We start from the raw sequence: 22633 nt of genomic DNA on the forward strand, positions 1-22633 counted from the left end.
ATGAAAGTCCCAGCACACACAGCTGCTGCATGTTGCTCTCATCAGTTCTCAGGCCACGCCCTTAAGCCAATGGCTATGAGGCCACACCCCTTCCAATGAAGCTGCTATGGAGCCCTTCAGAGCACACGGCTTAGAGCACATGGCTTCTGAGCCCTCTTGGCCTTTTTCCTTTCCTCGCTACAGCTCCTTTGTCAAACTCCTGTTTGCTCTCCCTGTTCACTCGCTCTATTTGTTTGCTCTCTGAAAGCTGGCTTGCTTATATGTCCTCACCTGTAGACCAACTGAGACAGTTCCCTCTGCTCTACTCTGCTCTGTTAGGAGTTGGGAAGCAGAAACATTTGTGCACGCCGATAAATATAATATTTTGTTAGTTTTCTTTTCCTTGCATCCTATCAGTTGGGATAGCATTTGATAGTGGCATTTTTGAAAATTACATATAGCGTAGGGGATCCCTTCAGAATATTTTATGTGTCCCTGGGTTGTATGGGTTGAACTGGAATTACATGAATGTAAGAACTGTGTCCTCCCGCACCCAATAATGAAAAATGATAATGGCATTGAGAAAAAAATGAGGGTAAATAGTAGCTTTTAAGCAAAATCTTAGTTGCCCCTGAAGAGACTTGTTCCTTCAGTTTACTATGAATGGAAAGGACACTTTAGTGGTGGGGATCTGCAAGGTGTGTGCAATGTTTTTGTTGCCTCAGAACAGCATGGTGTACACATGCAAGAAGTACATGGTTGTGCTGTTGGAAGAAAAAGTGAGAGGCCTGGAGTGGCGAGTGGCCACACTCAAGGGTATAAGAGAAGCTGAAGAGTTCTTAGAACTCTTAGATCAACAACAACAGAGAGAAGTACAGTAGGTGGGAAAACAACAGCAAGTTGAAGCGGAAGAGGTTAGTGTTGAGGTGAGGATCAGCAAAGTGGAGGAAGCTCGGTGGAAAAGGGTGACAGAAGCAGGAGAGCTAGAAAACACTCTGTACCTGTAGAACTGTGGAACTGCTTTCAGGTAGTTGAAGATGAGAATGAAGGACAGCTTGCAGAGGAAGAGTTACAGGAGACCTCGCGGGACTGTGAGTGAGAGGCTGAAGCTAAGTCAAACAGAAACAATGAAATCACACCCTACAACAAGAAGAGTAGTAATAGTGGGAGACTCCCTACTGTGTGGGGTTGAAACTCAAGTATGCAGGGAAGACCCATGAACTCACCAGGTATGCCATCTCCTTGGAGGATTGATTAGAGATGTGACTGAAGGGATACCAACACTCATAAAGTCCACTGACACATATCCCTTTTTTCTCATCCATGTGGGAACAAATGATAGTGCGAGGAGTTACAAAGAAATCACGTCAGACTTTGAAACTCTTGGAAGGAAACTCAAGGACGTTGGGGCCCATACAGTTTTCCCATCCATCCTTCTAGTACTTAGAAGAGGAGTAGAAAGGGAAAGAAAAATACTCCAGGTGAATGACTGGCTATGAAGGTGGTGTTGACGTGAGAGATTTGGATTCTGGGACCACGGGCTACATTTCCTGGAAAATAGACTGCTGGCAAGTGATGGGTTGCACCTCACAAAGACTGGGAAGAATGTGTTTGGCCACACCATAGAGAACTTCATCAGGAGGGCTTTAAACTGAATCCTAAGGGCGAGGGAGACATCAACTTGGAGGTAACAATTGACGAAGGCTTGTGCACACTAACAGGAACTGAGAGAACATCTCTAATGGGGCCCAATAATAGTCTTCATAAAAATGTGGGAAGGAAACCAGACCTTAAATCATGTGCTCTTTGATGTATGTATACTAAGGCCCAGAGTGTGGGAAACAAACAGGATGAACTTGACCTCTTAATACAGGAGAATAAATACGATTTGATAGGTATAACTGAAACTTGGTGGGATGACTCCCATGAGTGGACCACACCGATTGAAGAATATAACTAGTTCAAAAAGACAGAAGGAATAGAAAGGGAGGTGATGTTGCACTATATGTTAAAAATAAATATACCTTCACAGAAATACAAAAGGATAAGGTTGGTAGCTCCTTTGAGAGTATCTGGATTAAAATAAATGGAGGCAAGGAATAAAAGGAACATGGTTGTTGACGTCTAATACTGACTATCCAATCAAGGAGAAGGCGAGGATGAAACTGTTGAAAAGCAAATTGCCAATGTTTCAAGGAGGCATGATGTAGTAGTAATGGGGGATTTCAATTACCCCTATATCTTTTGAGACAAATTCTGCCAAACATGGCCCCTTCAAGGAATTCCTGACTTGTATTGGAGATAACTCTCCTGCAGAAAGTACAGGAAGGAACTAGAGGATCAGCTGCCCTTGACTTGATTCTAACTGACAGAGATGACTTAGTGTCTGAAGTGGCAGTTAGGGAACTCTGGGGTGACCATGTTATACTTGAGTTTAAAGGCAACAAAAGCTGAGTGTAGCAATGCACATACCTTTGACACATATAGGAAGTGGAAGGAAGGCAAGGCCACAAAGGAGGAGTACAGACAGGTAGCACAGAATTGCAGGGATGAGAATGTGCTGAAGAGTGAGCTGAAGTGAGGCATGCTAAAAGCAGTTAAATGCTTTCTTCCATAGTAAAAAACAGAGAAAAGAAATGGTGATTCAGATACACAGTGAGGATGGCAAAATGATAACAAAGAAAAGGCAGAAGTGCTCAATTCTTACTTTGGCTCAGTCTTTTCCTAAAAGGGGGTCTATGACCCTCCTGGGAAATGTGAAGGGTCAAGATTGGAACTTGAGATTGAGAGACAAATGCTCAAGGAATATCTAATCACTTTGAATGAGTTCAAATCTCCAGTGCCTGATGAACTGCATCCTAGAATCATGAAGGAACTGGCTGAAGAACTCTCAGGACCACTGTCTGTTATCTTTGTGAAATCGTGGAGGAAGGGTGAAGTACCAGATGACTGTAGGAGGGTTAATGTTGTCCCTATCTTCAAAAAGGGCAAAAAGGAGGAACCTGGGAACTACAGACTGGTCAGCCAGACATCAATCCTTGAGAAAATTCTGGAGCAGATTATAAAGCAGTCAATCTGTAAGCACCTTGAAAACAATGCAGAGATTACAAAAAACCAACATGGATTTGTCAAGAATAAGTCCTGCCAGGCTAATCTTATCTCATTGTTTGATCGGGTAACCTCCCTGGTAGACTGTGGGAATGCTGTAGATGTAAAATACCTAAACTTAAGTAAAGATTTTGACAAAGTGCCCCATGATATTCTGGTTCGGAACCTAGCTAAAGGTGTGCTGGAACCATCGGGTGGTTCCCAGTTGGCCACAGAATCATACACAAAAGAGTGCTTATCAATGGTTCCTTCTCAAAGTGGGGGGAGGTAATGAGTGGGGTGACTCAGGGCTCATTCCTGGGCCCAGTGCTCTTCAACATTTTTATTAATGACTTGGATGAGGAGATACAAGGTATGCTTATCAGATTTGCAGATGATGTAAAATAGGGAGGGATGGCTAATATCCTGGAAGACAGGATGCAGACAAACTGGAACAGGTTCAGAGGAGGGTAGCAAGGATGCTTAGAGGACTTGAAACAAAGCCCTGTTGAGAGAGACTGAAAGAACTGGGCATTGAAAAGAGAAGACTGAGGGAAGATATGATAGCACTCTTCAAGTACTTGAAAGGTTGTCACACAGAGGAGGGCCAGGATTGCTTCTCAGACATCCCAGAGTGCAGGCCACAGAATAATGGGCTCACATTACAGGAAGCCAGATTTTGACTTAACATATGGAAAAACATTCTAACTTTTGGAGTGGTACAACAATGGAACCAATTCCCTAGGGAGGTGGTGGGCTCTCCAACACTGGAGGCGTTCAGTAGGCAACTGGACAACCACCTGTTGGATGGTTGGATTCCTGTATCAAGCAGGGGGGTGTACTTGATGGTCTAATAGGCCCTTCCAATTCTACTGTCTGAGAGATTTGGGAGATCAGTGTTTAATGGATGCAAACCTTTAAAAATAAAGTTTTGAAAATTTGGTTAGCATTGTAATTGAAAAAAAAAATAACATGCAAGAACTAGAGTAGTTGGAAGTAGTATATCAAAGATGAGATTGTTTACTTAAAGTGAATTGGTATTTGTGAGGGTGTGCTTTGTATATTCTCATTAAAAAGCTTTTGAGAATAGGTTTTTTAAAGGTCTTCTTAAAAGAAGCCACAAGAGTTGTGGCCTGCCTGATCTATACAGGAATTGCATCCTATGACTGTAGAGTCAGCTCCAAGTAGGCTCTCTTGTGTGTGCTTGTCAGCCTGATTTCCTTGACTGGCAGACAGTCTGTCCAGACCGCAAGATGTGGGCAAGACAGTGGTGTGTGTGGGGAGTCATTTAATTAACCTGACTCTAAGTGGTTCAGGGCTTTAAAAGTGACAACCAGCACTGAACTGAGATAGGAAATACTTTGGTAACCAGTGAAGCTAGCACAAAATTAGTATAATATGTTCTGATTGTCTGGCCCCCACCAGTATCTGAGCTGCCTTCAAAAGGCAATCCTACTTGTAGGGCGCATTACAGTAACCTAATCTGAATGTGATAAGTACATGGATAAATGAGGTGAAATCTGACTTCTCCAGATAGGGTTGCAGTTGATGTACCAGACTAAGCTGCTAAAAGGCAGTCCTGAGCTCCATGACCACCTGAGTCTGCCCATTCAGCAGTGAATCTAGCAGCACCCCCAAACTGGGAAATGGATTATTCAGGGGGAGTGCAATTCCACCATGTCCAAGGTTGCACAGTCTCTCCCACAGCTCCTCCATCTTGTCTGGATTAGGTTTCAGCTTGTTCCCCCTCATCCATCCTCAAATGTTCTCTGAGCACATGCTCAAAGGTTTCACAGCCTCCTTAGGATGAATAGTTGAAAAAGAAGTAAAGCTGAGTGTTATCCACATATTAACAGCCAAACCTCTGGATGACTTCTCCTAATTGCTTCATATAGATATTAAATAGCATCTACTCCATAAAACATGGGATGGAGTCAATGTTACCCAGTACGGGGGCTGACCATCCAGGAAGGACCAGAGCTACCCTATCATGGTGCCTCATATACCCAAACCAGGTAGTCAGTCCAGGAGGCCTATAAGGCCTAAGGCTAGTGTAAAGCTGCAAAGTTTTTTTTAAAAAAAGTACAAGCAAGAATTCCAATCAGCTGCTGCTTAATTATAGTATGGTAAGAAAGAGCAAGAGACAAACACTCCTGCTCCTTCCCCACCCCCAAGGGGTTATGGAGGGAAGTGAACCTCTTATACTCATCGAACAAAAAGAGTGGACCTGCTTGTCTGCAACTTGGCCAGCTTAATCCACTCTGAAGGGGCTCTTGTGCCTGTCAATGTCATCTTGGCCAAAAGGAGAGAGATACATGAATACCCTGCTATATGGACCTTCACTTTAAGGACACTTGTGAGTACGGACATACTTACAGTAGCACCATTCCCCTGTTTACATACACTCGCTTCACAAGAACAGACACTTAACCTTTGGTTGTGGCCTTTCGGTGCGTGGGGGGGTGGAAAGAGATGCGATCATGATCAGCTGAGAGGCGCGGCGGCGCAGCAGCAGAGGTGCCGCAGCGCAGCAGCAGAGGCTTTAGCGCGGGGCTTTGAGGCTCCGCGTGAAGGAGAGATGGCACAGTGGCGGCACAAGTGAAAAAAGGTAGTGTTTCACTTTAAGTACATTTTCGGTTTACGTACTCACTCTGCACCCATTGCATACGTTAATGCAGGGTATTCCTGTACAGGCATTTTCAGATTTCCTGTGATAGTGAATGGGGCCGCAGAGTGGCTTAGAACCCAAAACACAGATTCAATGGAAAGAGCAGAGAATGACTTGGAAACAGATCAGAATTTTTAAAAAATGCATAGATACAAGGCAAATCTTGTCCACATCCCTTCATTTTTACCTTCTATCAAACTCTGTAATGACCGAGAACAATGTTGAATGCCTTGAATTTGGCATGCAAAGCATCTTCATGTTTTTTTTGAAATGGTTAGAACAATGTGTTTTTTCATCTAAAAAAAATCTAGACTTTGAGGTAGAACTTAGATTGTGTCTTTCTTTTTTAAAAAAATTAAGAAGAACATTCCAGTTCTGTAGGCTGTAAAGGTAATTTAGTCTGCTCGTTGAAAGTTTGTTTTAAAAAACATACACCAAAGCAGTTACAAAACAGGTTAAAGAATAACCTTTTGTGCATTGGGCATAGTGTCACTTTTTAATACCAGATTCTCCATTGCTTGGTGTGTACCATTCTCTGCTTCTGTTAAGCGAAAGAGGAAAAGGAGCCAAATGTTCTTGACTGGTGTTCTGATAGCAGAATTACAACATTGTGCAAAATGTAGGAGATTAAAGGGCATACGTTCTCTTTTCCAGTGTACTTCCTATCCTCTTCTCAATATATATCTGTGTAGTTCTTCTTAATCCTTGACAATGTTTTTCCAGGTGGACAACCATTTCCTTCTTTTTCCCTTGAGCTTTACTTTTTTACTGTGTAAGCTTCCCAGATAACTTGGTTATCCAGTGGCATATAAATATTGCTAATAAATAAAAACCTTTTGGAAGTGACAGGAAGTAAATAGGAAGCTAATCCTGGTGTAATTCCCTTTCTTCCTATTGTATGTATGAGCTCAAAAGAGAACAATTAGAAGCCTCATTAGTTGGGCAAGTTTGCACCCATCAGGCAAACTGGGATTTACTAGGAGTCATATTCCTGCTTCTTGTTGGTTGCACACTTCCTGCAGGGTGCTTCCCAGTTGCAGCAAGTCCTCCAATCTCAAGCTATTTGAGAAACCCCATGTACATATGAAAAAGAGGCATGTTAATCTTTTTTAATAGAAAAAGGCTGATTTCTTATTTTTTAAATTATATTGAAGGAAGGCAGGCAATATATATTTAGCAAAACAAATCTCATGTACAAAAATAGCATCCTGTAGATGCTTAGATTGCATTTTACTGGTCTATGTTCTTGCTGTTATCTTTGTGTATCAAAATTCCAAGGAGACTTCTATTAGGTCAAATATTCCTAAGATGTGTGTGTGAGTGAATGTTTGAAGGGGTGAAGATGTATAGGAATTAAAGAATTCATGCTATAATACAGTGTGCTGTTTCTCCACCGTATTGCAGAGAGTTCTGTTTGAGCAACAATTTTGGGGGGTGCTAAATCTCTGCTTAGAAGAAAGCCAGGAATAGCTCATTACAGGTTCCAGGCAGAAGATTTCCTTTTAGGGTTTCCCTGCCCACTATGCTCCCTAGCTCAGTGGTGCTATTCTGGGACTTCAGCTTGGAGCCCACTCTAAAACCTGGCCAAACCAGAGAAGGTAAATTTACCAAGCATTCAGGCAAGGCTGGGATTGATGTGACAAGGGGTTAAGCAGGTGAAGTGGCTAGTCCCAAGCCCAGCTTCTAAGCCAGTGTCTTGCACGTGGATTGTCTGCTGTACAGCTTTATTGTGGGTAGAATAAGCACTCAAAGAGAGACACAGCGCAGATGCAGAAGTGCTTAAAGCATACTTCTATTTTTGGGCTTCCCACCACTTTGGCAGTAGCTTCCCAGTGTTGTAATGACCTCTTCTCAGCCAGCCCTTCTCTGGGTTTGGTATCTTACTCTGTCTTCATTCACCAGACTTACCATGTGAGGCTTCTGAATGATTCAGAAATCATTGGGAATTGTTCTTCAGTACCTGTGTATCAAATGCATACTTGCCTTCTAATTTTGGTGAAGCCTTGTTCTTAACTTTCTTAACTTGGGAACGTGCTGCTGCTATATAACTATGCCATAAATACTTAGGCGTAAAGTCTTGCTTTATCAAGCTGCTGTTGCTCATGAACTGGAGCTCTTCTGAAGGGCAAGCAAATGTTCTTGATTTACAACTCTGTATTCTATCTTTCCTTGGGGTGGGTGCATAAGTACGATTGTAAGCAGAAGTGTGATTGTAAGTGCATCAGGCAGCTAAATTTATTTGTTGTGTTGGTTGCGATCCGTCTTTTTTGAACCACGATTAAGATTATCCAGCTTGCATGTCTGATTTGTCATTTCTAGCAGCTGCCACACAAGCCTCAATCTCTCCGGAAGCTCCCTATTAAGAAAAACATGAAAGAGCAAGAGAAGGGGGAAGGAAGCGATGGCAAAGAGAATATGAAAACACGGTCAGATGAATCGGGGGAGGAGAAGAATGGAGATGATGACAACCAGAAATCAGCTCAGAAGAAGAAGGGTGAGAAGCAACTCTTTGAAAGTGCTGGTGCACAGAGGTCTGAGCTCTTAAGGACTTAAAGCAGCCATCACCAGTCTGGTGTCGTCTAGACGCTAGACTACAGATCCCATCAGTTTCAGCCAGCCCAGTCAGTCCAAAACATCTGGAGGGCATTACTTTGGTGAAGGCTGACTTTACAGTATGACTACACTTTGAAGCTCCAGCTCTGTGGGCTTTCTAATACCAAGTTTTTAGTTCAGGGCAATCTTTTTTTAATTCATTGCATGGAAAATGATGTATTCGCTTTGGAAAATCATCATTTTCTTAAGTCATTAGTGAGGTTACTACGGCTTAAACAGCATCAATCAAATTTGGAATGTGTCCCATGCTTTGACTATGTCTCAAATGGGATGGGAATTGCACTTGGTGGAAGAAGATATTTCATTATGATATCATCTGCACTGATTGCTCCAGGATACCATGTCAAGTGTCAGTGGCTTCAGATGTTCCAAAGAAATGTTATAAAGGAAGCATGAATGATGCGTCTCATCTCATTGTGCTTCCATGTCTTGCCCAAAGACAACAAAATATTGATCTCCACTTTTCTGCTCAAGTAGAAGCATGGGGGATTTTAAAAAATTACTATTATTATATTTAGGTCCCATTTTTGTTCCAGTGAGTGCAAGGAGGTAAATTTATTTACTTTATTTATAAAAATATTTGCATACCACTATTTCATTAACAGTGATTTACAACATGTTAAAAACAATAAAAACAAATGTGGTTCAGTAACTGACTGGTCACCCCAGTGACTTTCATGGCTAGGTGGAGGTTTGAACTTGGGTCTCCCCAGTCCTAATCCAAGACTCTTAACTGCTACACCACACTGGCACTAGAAGGCCCATGCTGTTTGTTCATATCTTCACTTCTTTGGAATACCTGAAGTGGCTCATTGACATACGGTTCACTTTTAGCCTGTGAAGCCCTATAAAGTATTTTGATTCAAGGTTCCTCATGACATGCTTGAGAAATAGATTTGGGGCCTTCGGTATGATTCAGCAGAATTCTTCTGTTCTTAATGTTTTCGCTGAATAAGGTCAGTTATGTGCAGCGGAGGAACATGTGAATGATGTGCCTTATCTTCTTGTACTTCCATGCCATGCCTAAAGTGAGTGAGATGTTTTGTACTTCCCAGTAAAGATTTGTAGTAGCCAGTCCTTTCTGCCTTGCAGGCAGCAGACACAAATGGGTCCCTCTGCAAATAGACATGAAGTCTGAGGTTCCAAGGGACAAAACAGCATCTCGCAACAACAGACAGAATGAGCAGCACCGGCATCCTTCCAACAACCGAAGTGACTCAAAAGGTATGTGTGGAAGCAGGTAACTTTTTAAAAAAAACTGTATTTCTTGTTAATTCTCCGGCTGTCATGTTTTTTCTACTCTTTTGTAAGGTAGACTCCAAATTTCTGTGTGGTCTGCAGCATAGTCTCAAACCCTTAGCAATTTGATAGGGAGTTCCTTTACAAGTGGATGAATGCATGCTTCTGATACCTCTGGGTGATAGGAGTTGACTATTACTTATCAAAACCATATCCCAACTTAGCTCTTGTGTATTTAATGCAACAAAGTTTAGTTTGTTCTCTGGCTAAGCCTCTGTCATCACCTGCGTGATGGGAATAGAGGGACATAGATTCCACCAACATCCATGATTCACCCAGGATCTCACAAGTATATAGTTTCACAGCTCTAGGAATGTTAACAGAGATGAATGTTCATGTTTTGACATTCTGTTGCAGGTTGGCATCTGGATAACAAGCATGAACGAAGTTGGCCTGACCATGATGAAACTTCAAGTATCAAGAGTGAGGGGGCAACTGTGCGTGGTTCCTTCCGGGGAAGAGGCCGTGGTCGGGGCAGAGGGAGAGGGAGAGGAAGAGGAGGTACTCGGTGTACGTATAAGACCATAAAGTTTTTATAATCATGGCTTTTTGTACGGGACATTGCTGATGTTACAGATAAAAAACTGGCAGGCGACAAACTGCTTCTCCCACTTGGAATATCAATGACTTGAGGATAGCCAGTTTGTTTTGGCTGAGCTGTGACTCGGCATTGTTTGAGCAGATGCACTGAAATAAATGTACCATTAAAGAGCATTTTTCATCTTTGAGTAAAGTCATTCCAAATGTTCAATGCCATTGGAAAGGGCAGCCTTAATGTTACTGAATATTATGAACTAAAAAACTGCTACTGATACTGTTTAAAGCAGAATTTTGTAGATTCTCAAATATGTAGCATATGTGTGAATGTAATAGTCATTCAAGAAGTGGCCAATTATGATCCTGCTTTATTATGTAGTACAACTTTGTTTAGCTTGACCAGTGCAGTTCTATGTGGGTCTTGCATTGCAATTTCATTAAAAATGGTCTTTCCTCAAGAAAATGAATTTCAGTAGGTCAATGATTTGCCCAGCTCTTAAATTACATTGCTACAAACCTGGCCCTTCTAATCTACCATGGATATTGACAGCGTAGAGTAAAAAATGGTCTTACAAAAGTAGAGGCTTTAAAAAGTTTCCTTTTGCTTCTTTTCCACCTGCAGCTCATTTTGATTATCAGTACGGTTACCGAAAATTTGATGGCTCTGATGGCTCACGCACTCAGAAGTACACCAGTAATATCACCTATTACTTTGACAACATCAGTAGCACTGAGCTCTACAGTGTTGACCAAGAGTTGCTCAAGGACTATATCAAACGCCAGATGTAAGTGTCAGCTGTGATTCTAGGAGTAGCTTACCAGTTTTAAATGCCCATTTTGACTTTTGAAGGGTCATAAGTCAGTTTTGTTCCTCTGTCAAGTAACTTCAATGTTAAGACAATGGTCTTCATTATAATATTTGCTGTGCTACGAAATAAAAGTATTTAGAATGGAGATTCTTGCACTATTGAAGCCCGTGAAGATGTTCTAGGGTCTTTTAAGTGGGTACACTGACCCAGCTATATGTAACAGAGTGGTCAGTTGGAAACGCACAAGTTTTTTCTGGCCCTTGAATCAGTGGTGGCAGTTACCACAGTCAAGCCCTGCACTTAGTTGAGATTCTAGCAGGAAAAGTGAGCAGCCTCTGACATAAGCTGCACCCCCTCCAACATACTATTTTATATGATGCCAGCTTACAACTCTATTGGATCAGCAGTAGTAGTGTCTGCTTCTAGAGGAGGAAAGCTTACATTTCTGTGGAAGTGGCACCCTGCTCTTTGTGGAGATTATTTATTTATTATTTATTAATTAGATTTGTATTGCACCCTTTCTCCCAGTAGTAGCCCAGGGTGGAATGAGATATGCAGAGGGAGTTAGTGGCTCACCTGGAAGCCACTGCATAGCCAAGCTGTATTCAGGATTGCATCCTTCAGAAAACAACTTCAGTTAAATGAGTCTATTAGAATGTCACTCAGGTTCTGTTACTCATATTATGTCTGAAGAAGTAGCTTAGTTTGGACTAGTTTAGGTGAGACTAGAGAAGAATGAGAGACAGTGAGAGTTTTCTTATGCCCAAATGAATACTGAATCAATTTTTTTATTAGTATTTATGCTGAGGATTTTCTGCTGCTTGTTTTATATTTTTTATTCTGTTGATACTATTTTACCTGTTACAACTCTTTAAACTTGTAGATGTATTAACGTGGGTGTTAGATTCTGTAGTTCTAATGTTATAATTTATTTTTGAACGGTTTTAATTATTGTATGCCTCCTTGGAAGGAGTAACCTGGAAATATTGAGTATAACATTTAAAAATACATACTTGGGCAATTCCTGTGAATGTGTCTTGAGCTGTGTTGGTGGAATTTTCCCTGTAGTGTTCACTGCTGTGAGAGAACTCAAGTATTCACCTACTCCAGGGCAGGTGCCTTTCCTTCAGGATTACTTCTGCCCTAGGCAGAAAAGTTTGTAAACAGAAAGGGGCAGGGTTTCCAGGAGGCCAGAGGTATATATTTTGTTAAGAGGTACCTAATATATGTGCATCTCTCATCTTCTACTACTTGCTGTGTTCAGAGAATACTACTTCAGTGTTGACAACTTGGAACGAGATTTTTTCTTGAGGCGGAAGATGGACGCAGAAGGCTTTCTTCCCATCACTCTCATTGCCAGTTTCCATCGGGTGCAAGCCTTGACTACAGATGTTGGCCTTATAATTAAGGTAAAAGATTATCCTGAGTTTCTATTGGGGGTGCGCTTTTGGGTGGAATACTGGTCTGTCTGTCTGTCTGTCTGTCTGTCTGTCTGTCTGTCTGTCTGTCTGTCTGTCTGTCTGTCTGTCTCTCTCTCTCTCTCTCTCTCTCTCTCTCTCTCTCAACAGACTTTAAGATATATTAAAACAAAACATCTTTTTTAAAAATCATAAAAAGCAATTCCAAACAGAGGCAGACTGGGATAAGGTCTCTACTTAAAAGGCTTATTGAAAGAGGAAGGTCTTCAGTAGACGCTGAAAAGATAACAGATGGCACCTGTCTAATATTTAAGAGGAGGGAATTCAAAAGGGTAGGTGCCACTACACTAAAGGTCCACTTCCTGTGTTGTGTGGAACAGACCTCTTGATAAGATGGTATCTGTAAGAGGTCCCCACCTGCAGAGCTTAGTGATTGAGTATATAAGCAGTAAGATCATATTTCAGGTATCCTGGTCCCAAGCTGTATAGGGCTTTGTACACCAAAACCAGAACCTTGAACTTGGCCCGGTAGCTAATGGACAGCCAGTGCATTTTTTCAGCAGTGAGGTGACATGTTGGCAAAACGTGCCCCAGTGAGCAGTCGCACCACCGCGCTTTGCACCAGCTGCAGCTTCCAGACCAACCTCAAGGACAGCCATACAGAGTGCATTACAGTAATCCAGCTTGGAGGTTACCAGTGCGTGGACAACAGTGGTCAGGCTATCCTGGTCCAGAAACGGCCACAGCTGTCTAATCAGCCAAAGCTGGTAAAAGGCAGTCCTAGCCACTGTGGTTACCTAAATCTCTAGCAACAAAGATGGATCCAAGAGCATCCAGCAGACTACAAACCTGCTTTTTCAGAGGGAGTATGACCCCATCCAAAGCAAGCAGGTGACCCATTATCTGACGTCTGGAATCACCAACAAACAGCACCTCCGTCTTGCTAGGATTCAGGCTCAGTTTATTGGCCCAAATGCAACCAACTACCTAGTCCAGGCACCAGTCCAGGGGTTGTGCGGTCTCTCCCGATTCAGATGTTACAGCAAAATAGAGTTGAGCATCATCAGCATAATGCTGACACCTTGCTCCAAATCTCCTGATAACCACGTCCAAGTGCTCCTTATAGATTAAATAGTGTTGGGGACAAGATGGGCCCTGCGGCACCTACAGCACAACTGCCAGGGGGCTGAAAGATAATTGCCCAATCCTATTCTCTGAAAATGACCCTGGAGATACAGTGACTCCAATACCCATCTCACCAAGTTGGTCCAGAAGGATACCATGGTCAGTGGTATCAAAAGCTGCTGAGAGATCAAGTAAGAATAACAGAGTAGCACTCCCCCTGTCCTTCTCCCGATTTCGGTCATCCATCAGGGCAACCCAGGCCAATTCACTCCCATAACCAGGCCTGAACCCAGACTGGAAATGGGTCAAGAAAATCTGTTTCATCCAAGAGTACCTGCCACAATCCTCTCAATCACCTTCCCTAAAAAGGGGGTATTTGTCACAAACCAATGGGTCCAGGATGGGCTTTTCCAGGAGCAGCTGGATCACTGCCTCTTTCAGGGCGGCTGGAACCACTCCCTCCCACAACAACGCATTGACCTCACCCTGGATCCACTTGGTCAAACCTCCTCGTCAGGGAGCTTATGATGCTTTACTCGTCCCCAATCAGCTTCACAGCATGTATTTAGCTGCTTGTGCTCCAGCTGTCATCCAGCCTGTTTCATTGCCCTTAGTTCACTGGTGTGCTAAGGTGCAATCTAGGCTCCACAATGCCAGAGTGGTGCTCAGGGGCAACCGTGTTAAGACCCCAATGCTCCTTGCCGTTCCACAGTGTGACAAGGGCTTCAATAGGGTCACCTACTCTACTGGGAACTCCCTAGGGCAGTGGTTCCCAACCTGGGGGCTGGGAAGTAATCCAGAGGGGGCCGTGAACAGTAAAGAAATGAATTATTTATTAATTTTTTAAAAAAGTCTTCACTGCTTCTACACTGTCTGCTTTCCACTGCTGCTGCAGATGACACCTCCCCCTTGCTCCGAACAAGAGGGGAGGCCTTTTGCTCAAGCGCCAGAGCGTCTTTCAGGTGCACTAAGGGCAGGGATCTGCCTATAAAATACATGGCAGATGCCAAAGGAGGCTGAGGGTGGAGCTACCAGGAAGAAGAGGCGATTACTATCACTGATTCCCGTCTCCTTGCACTGCCGCTACTGGCAACGCCCTTGCTTAGAATGAGAGGAGAGGGGTTTTTGTGAAGCAAAAAGAAGCAAGCCTGCAAAGAAAGGCTGCTTTCCCCCTTCCTTCCTGGCAGCCAGCCTGCCTCCCTGCGGGGAGGGGGGGTCACAATTTTTTTTCAGCTTATAAAGGGGGTCCCGTGCTCATAAAGGTTGGGAACCACTGCCCTAGGGCATTCAGGAATCCAGTGGATTCCATTAGTCTTCAGGGGCAGACCATCTTAATCTGTCCACCACCCCTGCAGGGGAGGATTGGAGCTGTTAAGTTTAAACTTCACCAGGAAGTGGTCTGACCACGACAATGGGGTGACATCCACCCCCCATCTCCAGACCACCCCTTCCTCCATCCGGCGCAATAACCAAGTCGAGGATGTGCCCTGCCCTATGCGATGGGCCAGTGACAAGTTGAGACAACCCATAGTCGTCATGGAGGTTTCTTGGTTGACGGAGTTGGAAGTTCTGTAGACCACAGCAACCCCTCTCCCTGTCCCTGCAGCTTGTGCTAGTGTTGCACTAAGTATCCAGGTGGGCAAAACTGGGTCAGATCAACTGCTCCCAGCTCACCCAACCAGGTCTCGGTAATGCACACCAAATCGATACCCTCAACCATGATCAAATCATGGGTGAGTTTGGTCTTGTTACAGACCGATCTGGCTCCCAGACCTCTCAACTAACCTACCCAGGTCTCAGTAATTGGCACCCTCCTCCATGATTGTTGTCTAACGATCTGGCGTTCAACAGCACACGCAGGCCAGTGGGCACAGCAGATGAGCAACAAGGCACCCATCCATGGGAGGAGTGGGAGCAAGGAACAAGGTGTAGATAGCCTTGCCTTTGTCTTCTGTGTTAGCTCACCACCTTCCCATGGCTGTATAGTGTCGTGGAATTACGACTGAGTCCCTTCTGAGGAGACTTAATAATGAAGCCAAGGCCTGTTTTAAGGTTGTTTATTTAGCTAAGCACTTAGCCAGAGTAGAGTACAGGACTCAACTGTCTTCTTCAAAATGGTGGTTAGTTACAGACAGTTATATACCTTTACCTCTGTCACATTCATGGCAACAGTTACATTGCTTTATTCTATGTTACAATGCTACAACGATGCTCTGCCCCCTGTTCCATCCATCCTCCCTTCATTCCTGCAATATCAGTGTCCTTGGCACATTTTCATTACAACAGCACTATTGTCTACGTGACCCCCTGTCTCGGGAAAATGGCAGTCAGACTTGTTCAGTATTGATCGAAATCCACCTCAATAGCCAGAGAGGGCCTTCTCAGTGGTGGCCCCCAAATTATGCAATGATTTTCCTGATGAGGTGCGCCTGACACCAGCACTGTTATCTTTTCGGCGCCAGGTCAAGACTTTCCTCTTCTCCCAGGCATTTTAGCATGTGCTTTTAAATTGTTTTTAAAAATTTTAAATTGTGTTTTTAAATTGTTTTTTAAAAAATGTGTTTTTAAATTTGTATATTTGTTTTTAATGTTTTTAGTTATTGTAAACTGCCTAGAGAGCTTCGCCTATGGGGCGGTATATAAATGTAATAAATAAATAAATAAAAATAATAAATACTCCCTCTGCCCATGATCAATGAGATTGGGGTGGCATCACCCATGTAACCAGGCTTCTAGTGGGAGGAAGGGCGGGATATAAATTTAATAAATAATGTTCCTCCTTACTAAGACTCTGCCTAAACACCTGATAGGGCACAAGAAGAGCCCACCAACAAAACCTACCTGAATCATTTATCCCAGTAGACCTCTAAGAGAATTGGAAACAGTCAGACTCACTCAATATCTTTCACCCAGGGCACATCTACTCTCCTCTGTCTCACACCCAAGGAGAGCCAGCCTTCTGTCAGTTACAGAATCTCACTCTGAAGGCATCTGGCGACTTTCTCCTATCATTCAGTTCACTGTGCAGGCTCTCACCCTGTGTTGGAACACACATGTGCTGTACACCCTCCCCACTATGAATCTCCTCTAGATTGGTTTTTAAAAAATAAATAAATAGAAGGGGTAGTGCTCACGTCCTTGGGACTGCCTAAGGTCCCCAAGGGATGACTCCCTTTGGTGTCGCTGCTTCTGTGGTGACCCCCCCAGGGCGACAGACCTGCTGCCGAAAGGCAGCCGGGCTTTTATGCTCCCTGACCAAGCTAGGAGCTGATGCAAGAGACTGCAAGACTGACTGCAGCCTGTTTCTGGACTCAGCGTCAGGCAGGGGGTCCCAGTTCTTGCAGAACTTACCAGGGACTTCAGCTGTCTCAAGAGAGAGCAACCCAAAGGAGTGAGCAAGCAAGCACCCAGATGTGCAAGTACTCACTCCCAGGGCAAGTCTTCTGCAGTCCCTCAGTACTGCATGTCATGCCGTGTTCAAACCTTTGGGTGTGCCCTGGTATTCCTCTGAAACTTGCACTAGGAAATAGAAATTAGCAAGATGAGGACTGAAGGTCCATGATATGTCCTCTCAAATTGGGGCTTCACATTTTTGGCCTCTATAAAAACATTTAAACGTCCAAGCCAATGGAAACATTTCACTGCTCTGTATTTGTACTTGTTACCCTTTTCCAAGTATGTTTTAATATCCTGTGGCTAGTATAGAATATGTCTCTACTAAAAACATCTAGCAGCCCTCAACTCATGGGAGGGGGCCCATGGCCAGATGTGGACCATAGTCACATTTCCTGTGGCCCTCTTTAAGTCTTCTCCTGAACAGCATTTAAGAGGGAAAAGAGTTTGATGTTGTGTATAGTATGAAATTGCAGTTCATTGTACTACACAATGATCAAAGCAGAGGGGCAAATGTCTCAGCAGACCTGTGTTCCTTCCAAATATGCACAAAGTAGTCTATGCATTTTGTAATTGCATGCATGCAGGTTTCAGGATCCAAATGCATTTTGTACTTAGGGACTTTAAATAGCTGTAAGGCAGGGCTTGCAGTTCAGCATTGACTTTATTTACATTCTTCTGCTGAAATTACTGAGTTCTTTCTGTCTTTTGCATACTCAAGGATGTTAGAGAGCTTTTTGTTGCTAAAAAAAAGGTCTGGAGAAAATGGAAGGTGAAATCTGAGTAGTTACAAAGAATTGAATACATGCCTCTGTTTCCATGGAAATAGGTTGTGTGTGTGTATGTTTGAAGGGGGGGGTATCTTGCTTTAGTATATTAATGCTTGACAGTAAGGGATTGTTTTTCAGGCACTGAAAGACAGCAAAGTGGTTGAGATTGTGGACCAGAAGATCAGGAGAAAAGAAGAACCAGAGAAGTGGCCTTTACCTGGCCCTCCCATGACGGACTATGCACAAACTGACTTCTCTCAGCTCATCAACTGCCCAGAATTTGTGCCCAGGCAAAGCTTCCAAAAGGAAACAGGTCTGTACTGATGGAGTACCTGAGAGTAGTGATGAATTTGAGACCAGGATGTCATCTGTCTTATATAATGGTTAGCAAAACTGCAGCTTTACTTAAGAAACACACATACACACAGAGAGACAAAGTTGACTGCTGTATTCTACCCAGAATTCCTTGACCATTAAAAATTCTCTTATGGACCATGTATTTTGCATCCTGTTTTTGATGTTGCTGTTCTGTTGCAACGGATATGTCTGAACACTGTTTGTAGAAATGCTTTTGTGATAAAATAATAGTAAAATGTGCAATGAATAGCAGTTTGTGATAAGGACAACTTGGAGTCCTCGGTCATGTGCATCTGTTGCTGTACAATATCTGAAAGTGGTTTTCCCTACTTATTGCTATCTAGTCATGCAGATAGTAGGTGATCTCACTCCATTAGGAGACAGGCTTTTTTTAGGACAAATGACTGAGTCCCTTTGTTTGGCTTTGAAAGTTTTTTAGAGTTGTAATTGATCAAGACGTTAGCAGACCTGTGCCTCACACTCATGTTGCTGTGTTATGTATTGCTGAGAGCAAGCATTGTATTATGCTCTTGATATATACCTGATGAGCATAGTATTGACTAGCAGAGCTGTTGTGAATGGTGAAGGGATTATAATAATAATAATAATAATAAAATTTTATTTCTAAGCCGCCTATCTGGCCGAATTAATGGCCACTCTAGGCGGTGTACATAAAAATTTAAAATACAACATATAAGTACAATTATAACATCAATCTCTAATTAATCCATCCCCCCCACATCTTTACAAAATAAAATTATTACATACTAGTTCCCAAAGTAAGGAGGAAGAGCGCTCAGCAGCTCATTGTAGCTAGTTTGCAAACTACTTTGTTGATAAAGTTGCTCATATCTGCTCTGACTTAAGACTTCATGTTGAGAGCTGAATCTAGCTGATCTAAAGATTCTGCTTGTCCTATTTCAATGACTTAAGTTTCTGAATATTCAGCTTGATGATGTGGACACGTTGCTTTGAAGACTGAGGCCTGCCACTTGCTTTTTAGATGAATGTCCATCTTGGCTGAGTAAGAGGGCTAGATGGGGCTGACAATACATATTGTGTGGACTGTGAAGGCCCCGGATGAGAGCTATCCCATTAAAACAAACAGTTGTGAGACTTTTATTTAAAAAGCCCTCATTGGATATCACTACCCTTGATCATTATTGGCCAGTTTTTAACTTATTTTCTGGTGCTCATTTTTTATGATCATATTACATGATCTTGTTAAAAATCCATTGCCTTTCAGTTTGTTTCTAGGCCCAATTCAGGGTGCTGGCTATTTCTTAAAGTGCCCTAAGTAGCTTGAGACTAGGATATTTGAAAGGATCACCTTTCTTCCTGTATGAACCTCTCCACCTGTTACAGTAATCTTTCTAGGCCCTTCTGTTAATTTCACCACCAAGGCAGATGCAATTGGTGAGAATGTGACTTTTTGGTGGCAGTGTCCGTGTTGGGGGACTCCCTCCCAAGGACAGTTAGACTAGCTCCTTCTCTGTTGTCCTTCAGGCAGGTGGTTAAAACATTTTAAACATTTCTCTAGCACTCTTTGTCATAGAGAAACAGGAGTCTCAATTGGTAAAAAGAAACCTGTTGGATACGACAATGATCCAGGGCTATGCAAGGCTCAGGCAGAAATCATAAGGCTCATAGAATAGAACCAACCATTTTTCATGAACACTTAATACAAATTAATTGGAATTTAAAACATGTAAATAGCCAGAGCTCTTCCATTCATCTCAGATGTTCATGATAGCTCTTCAAAGGGGAAGAAATTTGCCACACCTACTCAGTTGCATGCTATTCCCAGCACAGGGCTTATCATTGTAGGTGTTTTTAAAGGGTTCTTGCCTGCTTGTACAGATCCTTATCTTTTACTAAAATACCATTTACAGAATCTGCTCCTGGGTCTCCCCGCTCTGCCAGTCCTGTGCCAACCAAGACTGAGGAAGTGAGTAACCTGAAGACAATGCCCAAAGGCCTTTCTGCTAGCCTGCCAGACTTGGATTCTGAGGCATGGATTGAAGTGAAGAAGAGACCTAGGCCTTCTCCAGTCAGACCCAAGGTAGTTGGTGAATTGCATCAGGTGACATCCTCATATGGGTCAGACCTCCAAATGGACATAATATTTAATGCTGGGGAGAAAACATGGAGGTTCTAGAACATTTGTTCGTGTGACTCTCTTTTCCCTTAGTAGTGTTTAAGCATGCTGGGTAGAGAGATGTTTTTCTTCTCTTTCAGAAAAGAAATACATTCCTTCACGCAAACTTCATTCTAATTACTTTTTTTGGGGGGTGTAACTTGTGCTACCAAATTATATGAGGGTTAAGAAAGAGCCAAAAATGGTGGTTCATTCTTCCTCCCACCTCCCTTCAAGAAGTAATTATCTGTTTGGTTCAGAGAATTTCTAGCTGTGCAAGGTTTTACTTTTAGGCTACAGCATAGGATAAACTCAAGATAGGTGGAAGATGAGTTTATGATGGGTTGGGCTTAATGTTATCAGACTGTGTTTGGTTTTATTAGGCATTGACTTTCTTCTTGAGGTTGAACCTGAAACCTCAGTGCCTTTTGCCTGTCAGTTTTGCCATATAGGACCAGTATAGGTCTTTTGTGATGAATGCCCCATCAGCTTCTATCTTGACAGCATTATCCATTTTGATACCAGAAACCAGAAGAATCCAAAATGCTGCTGAAGCAGAAGGACCAGGATGAGCCTGAGGAGCTGGACTTCCTGTTTGATGAGGAGATGGAACAGATAGATGGCCGGAAAAACACCTTCACTGATTGGTCAGATGAGGACTCGGACTATGAGATTGATGACAGGGACGTAAATAAGATTTTGATTGTAACACAGACACCCCCTTACCTGCGCCGGCATCCAGGCGGAGATAGAACAGGCAACCACACTTCCAGGGCAAAAATGAGCTCAGAGTTGGCCAAGGTGATTAATGACGGGCTGTACTACTATGAACAGGACCTGTGGACAGAGCAATTTGAGCCAGAGTACTCTCAGATAAAGGTGAGAACCAGAGCTACCACCTTAGTGCAAACAAGAATGGTGTGATCTGAGATGACAGCAGAGGAGCTGTGTGCACTGTGACTTGATCATATTTTTGATTCAGCAGTGAGTTAATTTTCACAGTTGTTCCTGGGATGATGATATATGCCTGTGCCTTGTATAAAAGTATGAGAATTGTTTGTCAACCCACTTATTGTCAACCTTGAGTTGAGAGCATTACAAGTGGTTGGTTTGGCAATAGTTTGCCCTGGGTACTACCTTTTTTTTGCCTCCTATGTGGAGATAGCTAACGAAAGAAGATTGTACTGAGGGCAGTTACCATTCCATGTTCCCGTGCTTGTATCTTGAGTATGAAAGTAAAGCATTGCTTGGTTTCTTTTTATTGTATTGGAAATGAGAGTAGTTCTCAGGGCCAGCACCAGACCATCACGGGCCCTGACAACCCCCCTGTGTATGTGCGCATTTAATTACACCCAGTCATTGCCACCTCTAGCGTCACTACTTCAACATGCTTGTGCCATCATCTTGGGTGATGGCAGGCATGTGGGTACAGTGTGCTGATCTGGCGATGCAAGAGGTGCCACGACCAGGCATATATTAAAACATACTCGGGTGATGTCACCTGGGAGAATGGAGCTCCTGCTCTGTGATCTGCGCCACTCTCCGGTTGCGGCCTACAACCCAATGGTGGAGGGGATTGCAGAGTAGGAGCTCTACCCTCCCAGCTGCAGGACCCTCAGCTGGCACCCGACCTGTCCACTTGTTGGCGCCGGGCCTAACATTTCTATTCTGGACATATGTCTCAAGCAATAAGTATCACTATGTGTTTGTAAGAAGCTTTACTATGTCTTCACCCTACATTGACTTCTTCCATCTTGTATCGCACCCATGCCTTCCTTTTTTTGTTATCAAGACTTAGTTTTAAACATGATGCTGAGCTTACTTAATAAACAAACATGTCCAGGTTTGACAACTTGTTGCTTATAATCTGAGAGCATTGCAGGCTCTTTGGTTCCTGGCTTACTAACATTACATACTCAAGCAGCAGTGACTGTTTATATGTGATTCTGAGCATGTATAGTACCAAGCAGGTAAGGTTCTCCCCTCTCGGATATTTCTGACATTTTTGTTTAAACTGGCCCCTAATTTTTCAGCTTCTGTGAAGCCATTGTGCTTGCAACCTGTTGTATTTCACAAATGCTTTAATGTGCCACCGCATTTTCCTTTTAACACTTGATTCTCGTAACCCATGCTTATCATAGCTTAACTGTGGAATCTCTGTTTACTGTCACTTGAATAGTGCCTGTGAACATGCGCAGAGTGCCATTCTCTCTTCCACTGAGTAATCTGGGGTTAGGAAGAAGGTTTTTCAGGCTTACATATGAGCAGATTGGAGCACCTTGCCTTACAGAAATGAAGAGCTGCCAGTGGTAATTGCACAACTACTTCTCAGAGGGAGCTCTTATAGTGTTTGAGAGCATGCAAATATCAGCCACTAAACACAAATCTACAATATTTATATGCAGTGCTTATTAGGACTGGATTTGGATGTTCTGCTGGTA

The 22633-nt window shown here is 43.0% G+C and overlaps 1 protein-coding gene across 4 annotated transcripts in view; it reads left to right on the forward strand.

The window, feature by feature from the left end:
* The window catches only part of LARP1 (La ribonucleoprotein 1, translational regulator), a 122395-nt gene that overhangs the window by 65062 nt on the left and 34700 nt on the right, over positions 1 to 22633 (forward strand). For 3 of the 4 annotated variants that reach the window (XM_061617452.1, XM_061617456.1, XM_061617455.1), the window contains exons 4-11: positions 8054 to 8228; positions 9440 to 9571; positions 10004 to 10156; positions 10806 to 10968; positions 12257 to 12401; positions 17837 to 18011; positions 19948 to 20117; positions 20718 to 21071. In XM_061617452.1, the coding sequence (XP_061473436.1) occupies positions 8054 to 8228; positions 9440 to 9571; positions 10004 to 10156; positions 10806 to 10968; positions 12257 to 12401; positions 17837 to 18011; positions 19948 to 20117; positions 20718 to 21071 (1467 nt within the window). The remainder of the gene's footprint in view (positions 1 to 8053; positions 8229 to 9439; positions 9572 to 10003; positions 10157 to 10805; positions 10969 to 12256; positions 12402 to 17836; positions 18012 to 19947; positions 20118 to 20717; positions 21072 to 22633) is intronic. The other variant, XM_061617454.1, reaches the window with a different exon arrangement.

Source organism: Rhineura floridana, chromosome 3 (assembly GCF_030035675.1).
Source record: "Rhineura floridana isolate rRhiFlo1 chromosome 3, rRhiFlo1.hap2, whole genome shotgun sequence".
Taxonomy (NCBI): Eukaryota; Metazoa; Chordata; class Lepidosauria; order Squamata; family Rhineuridae; genus Rhineura; species Rhineura floridana.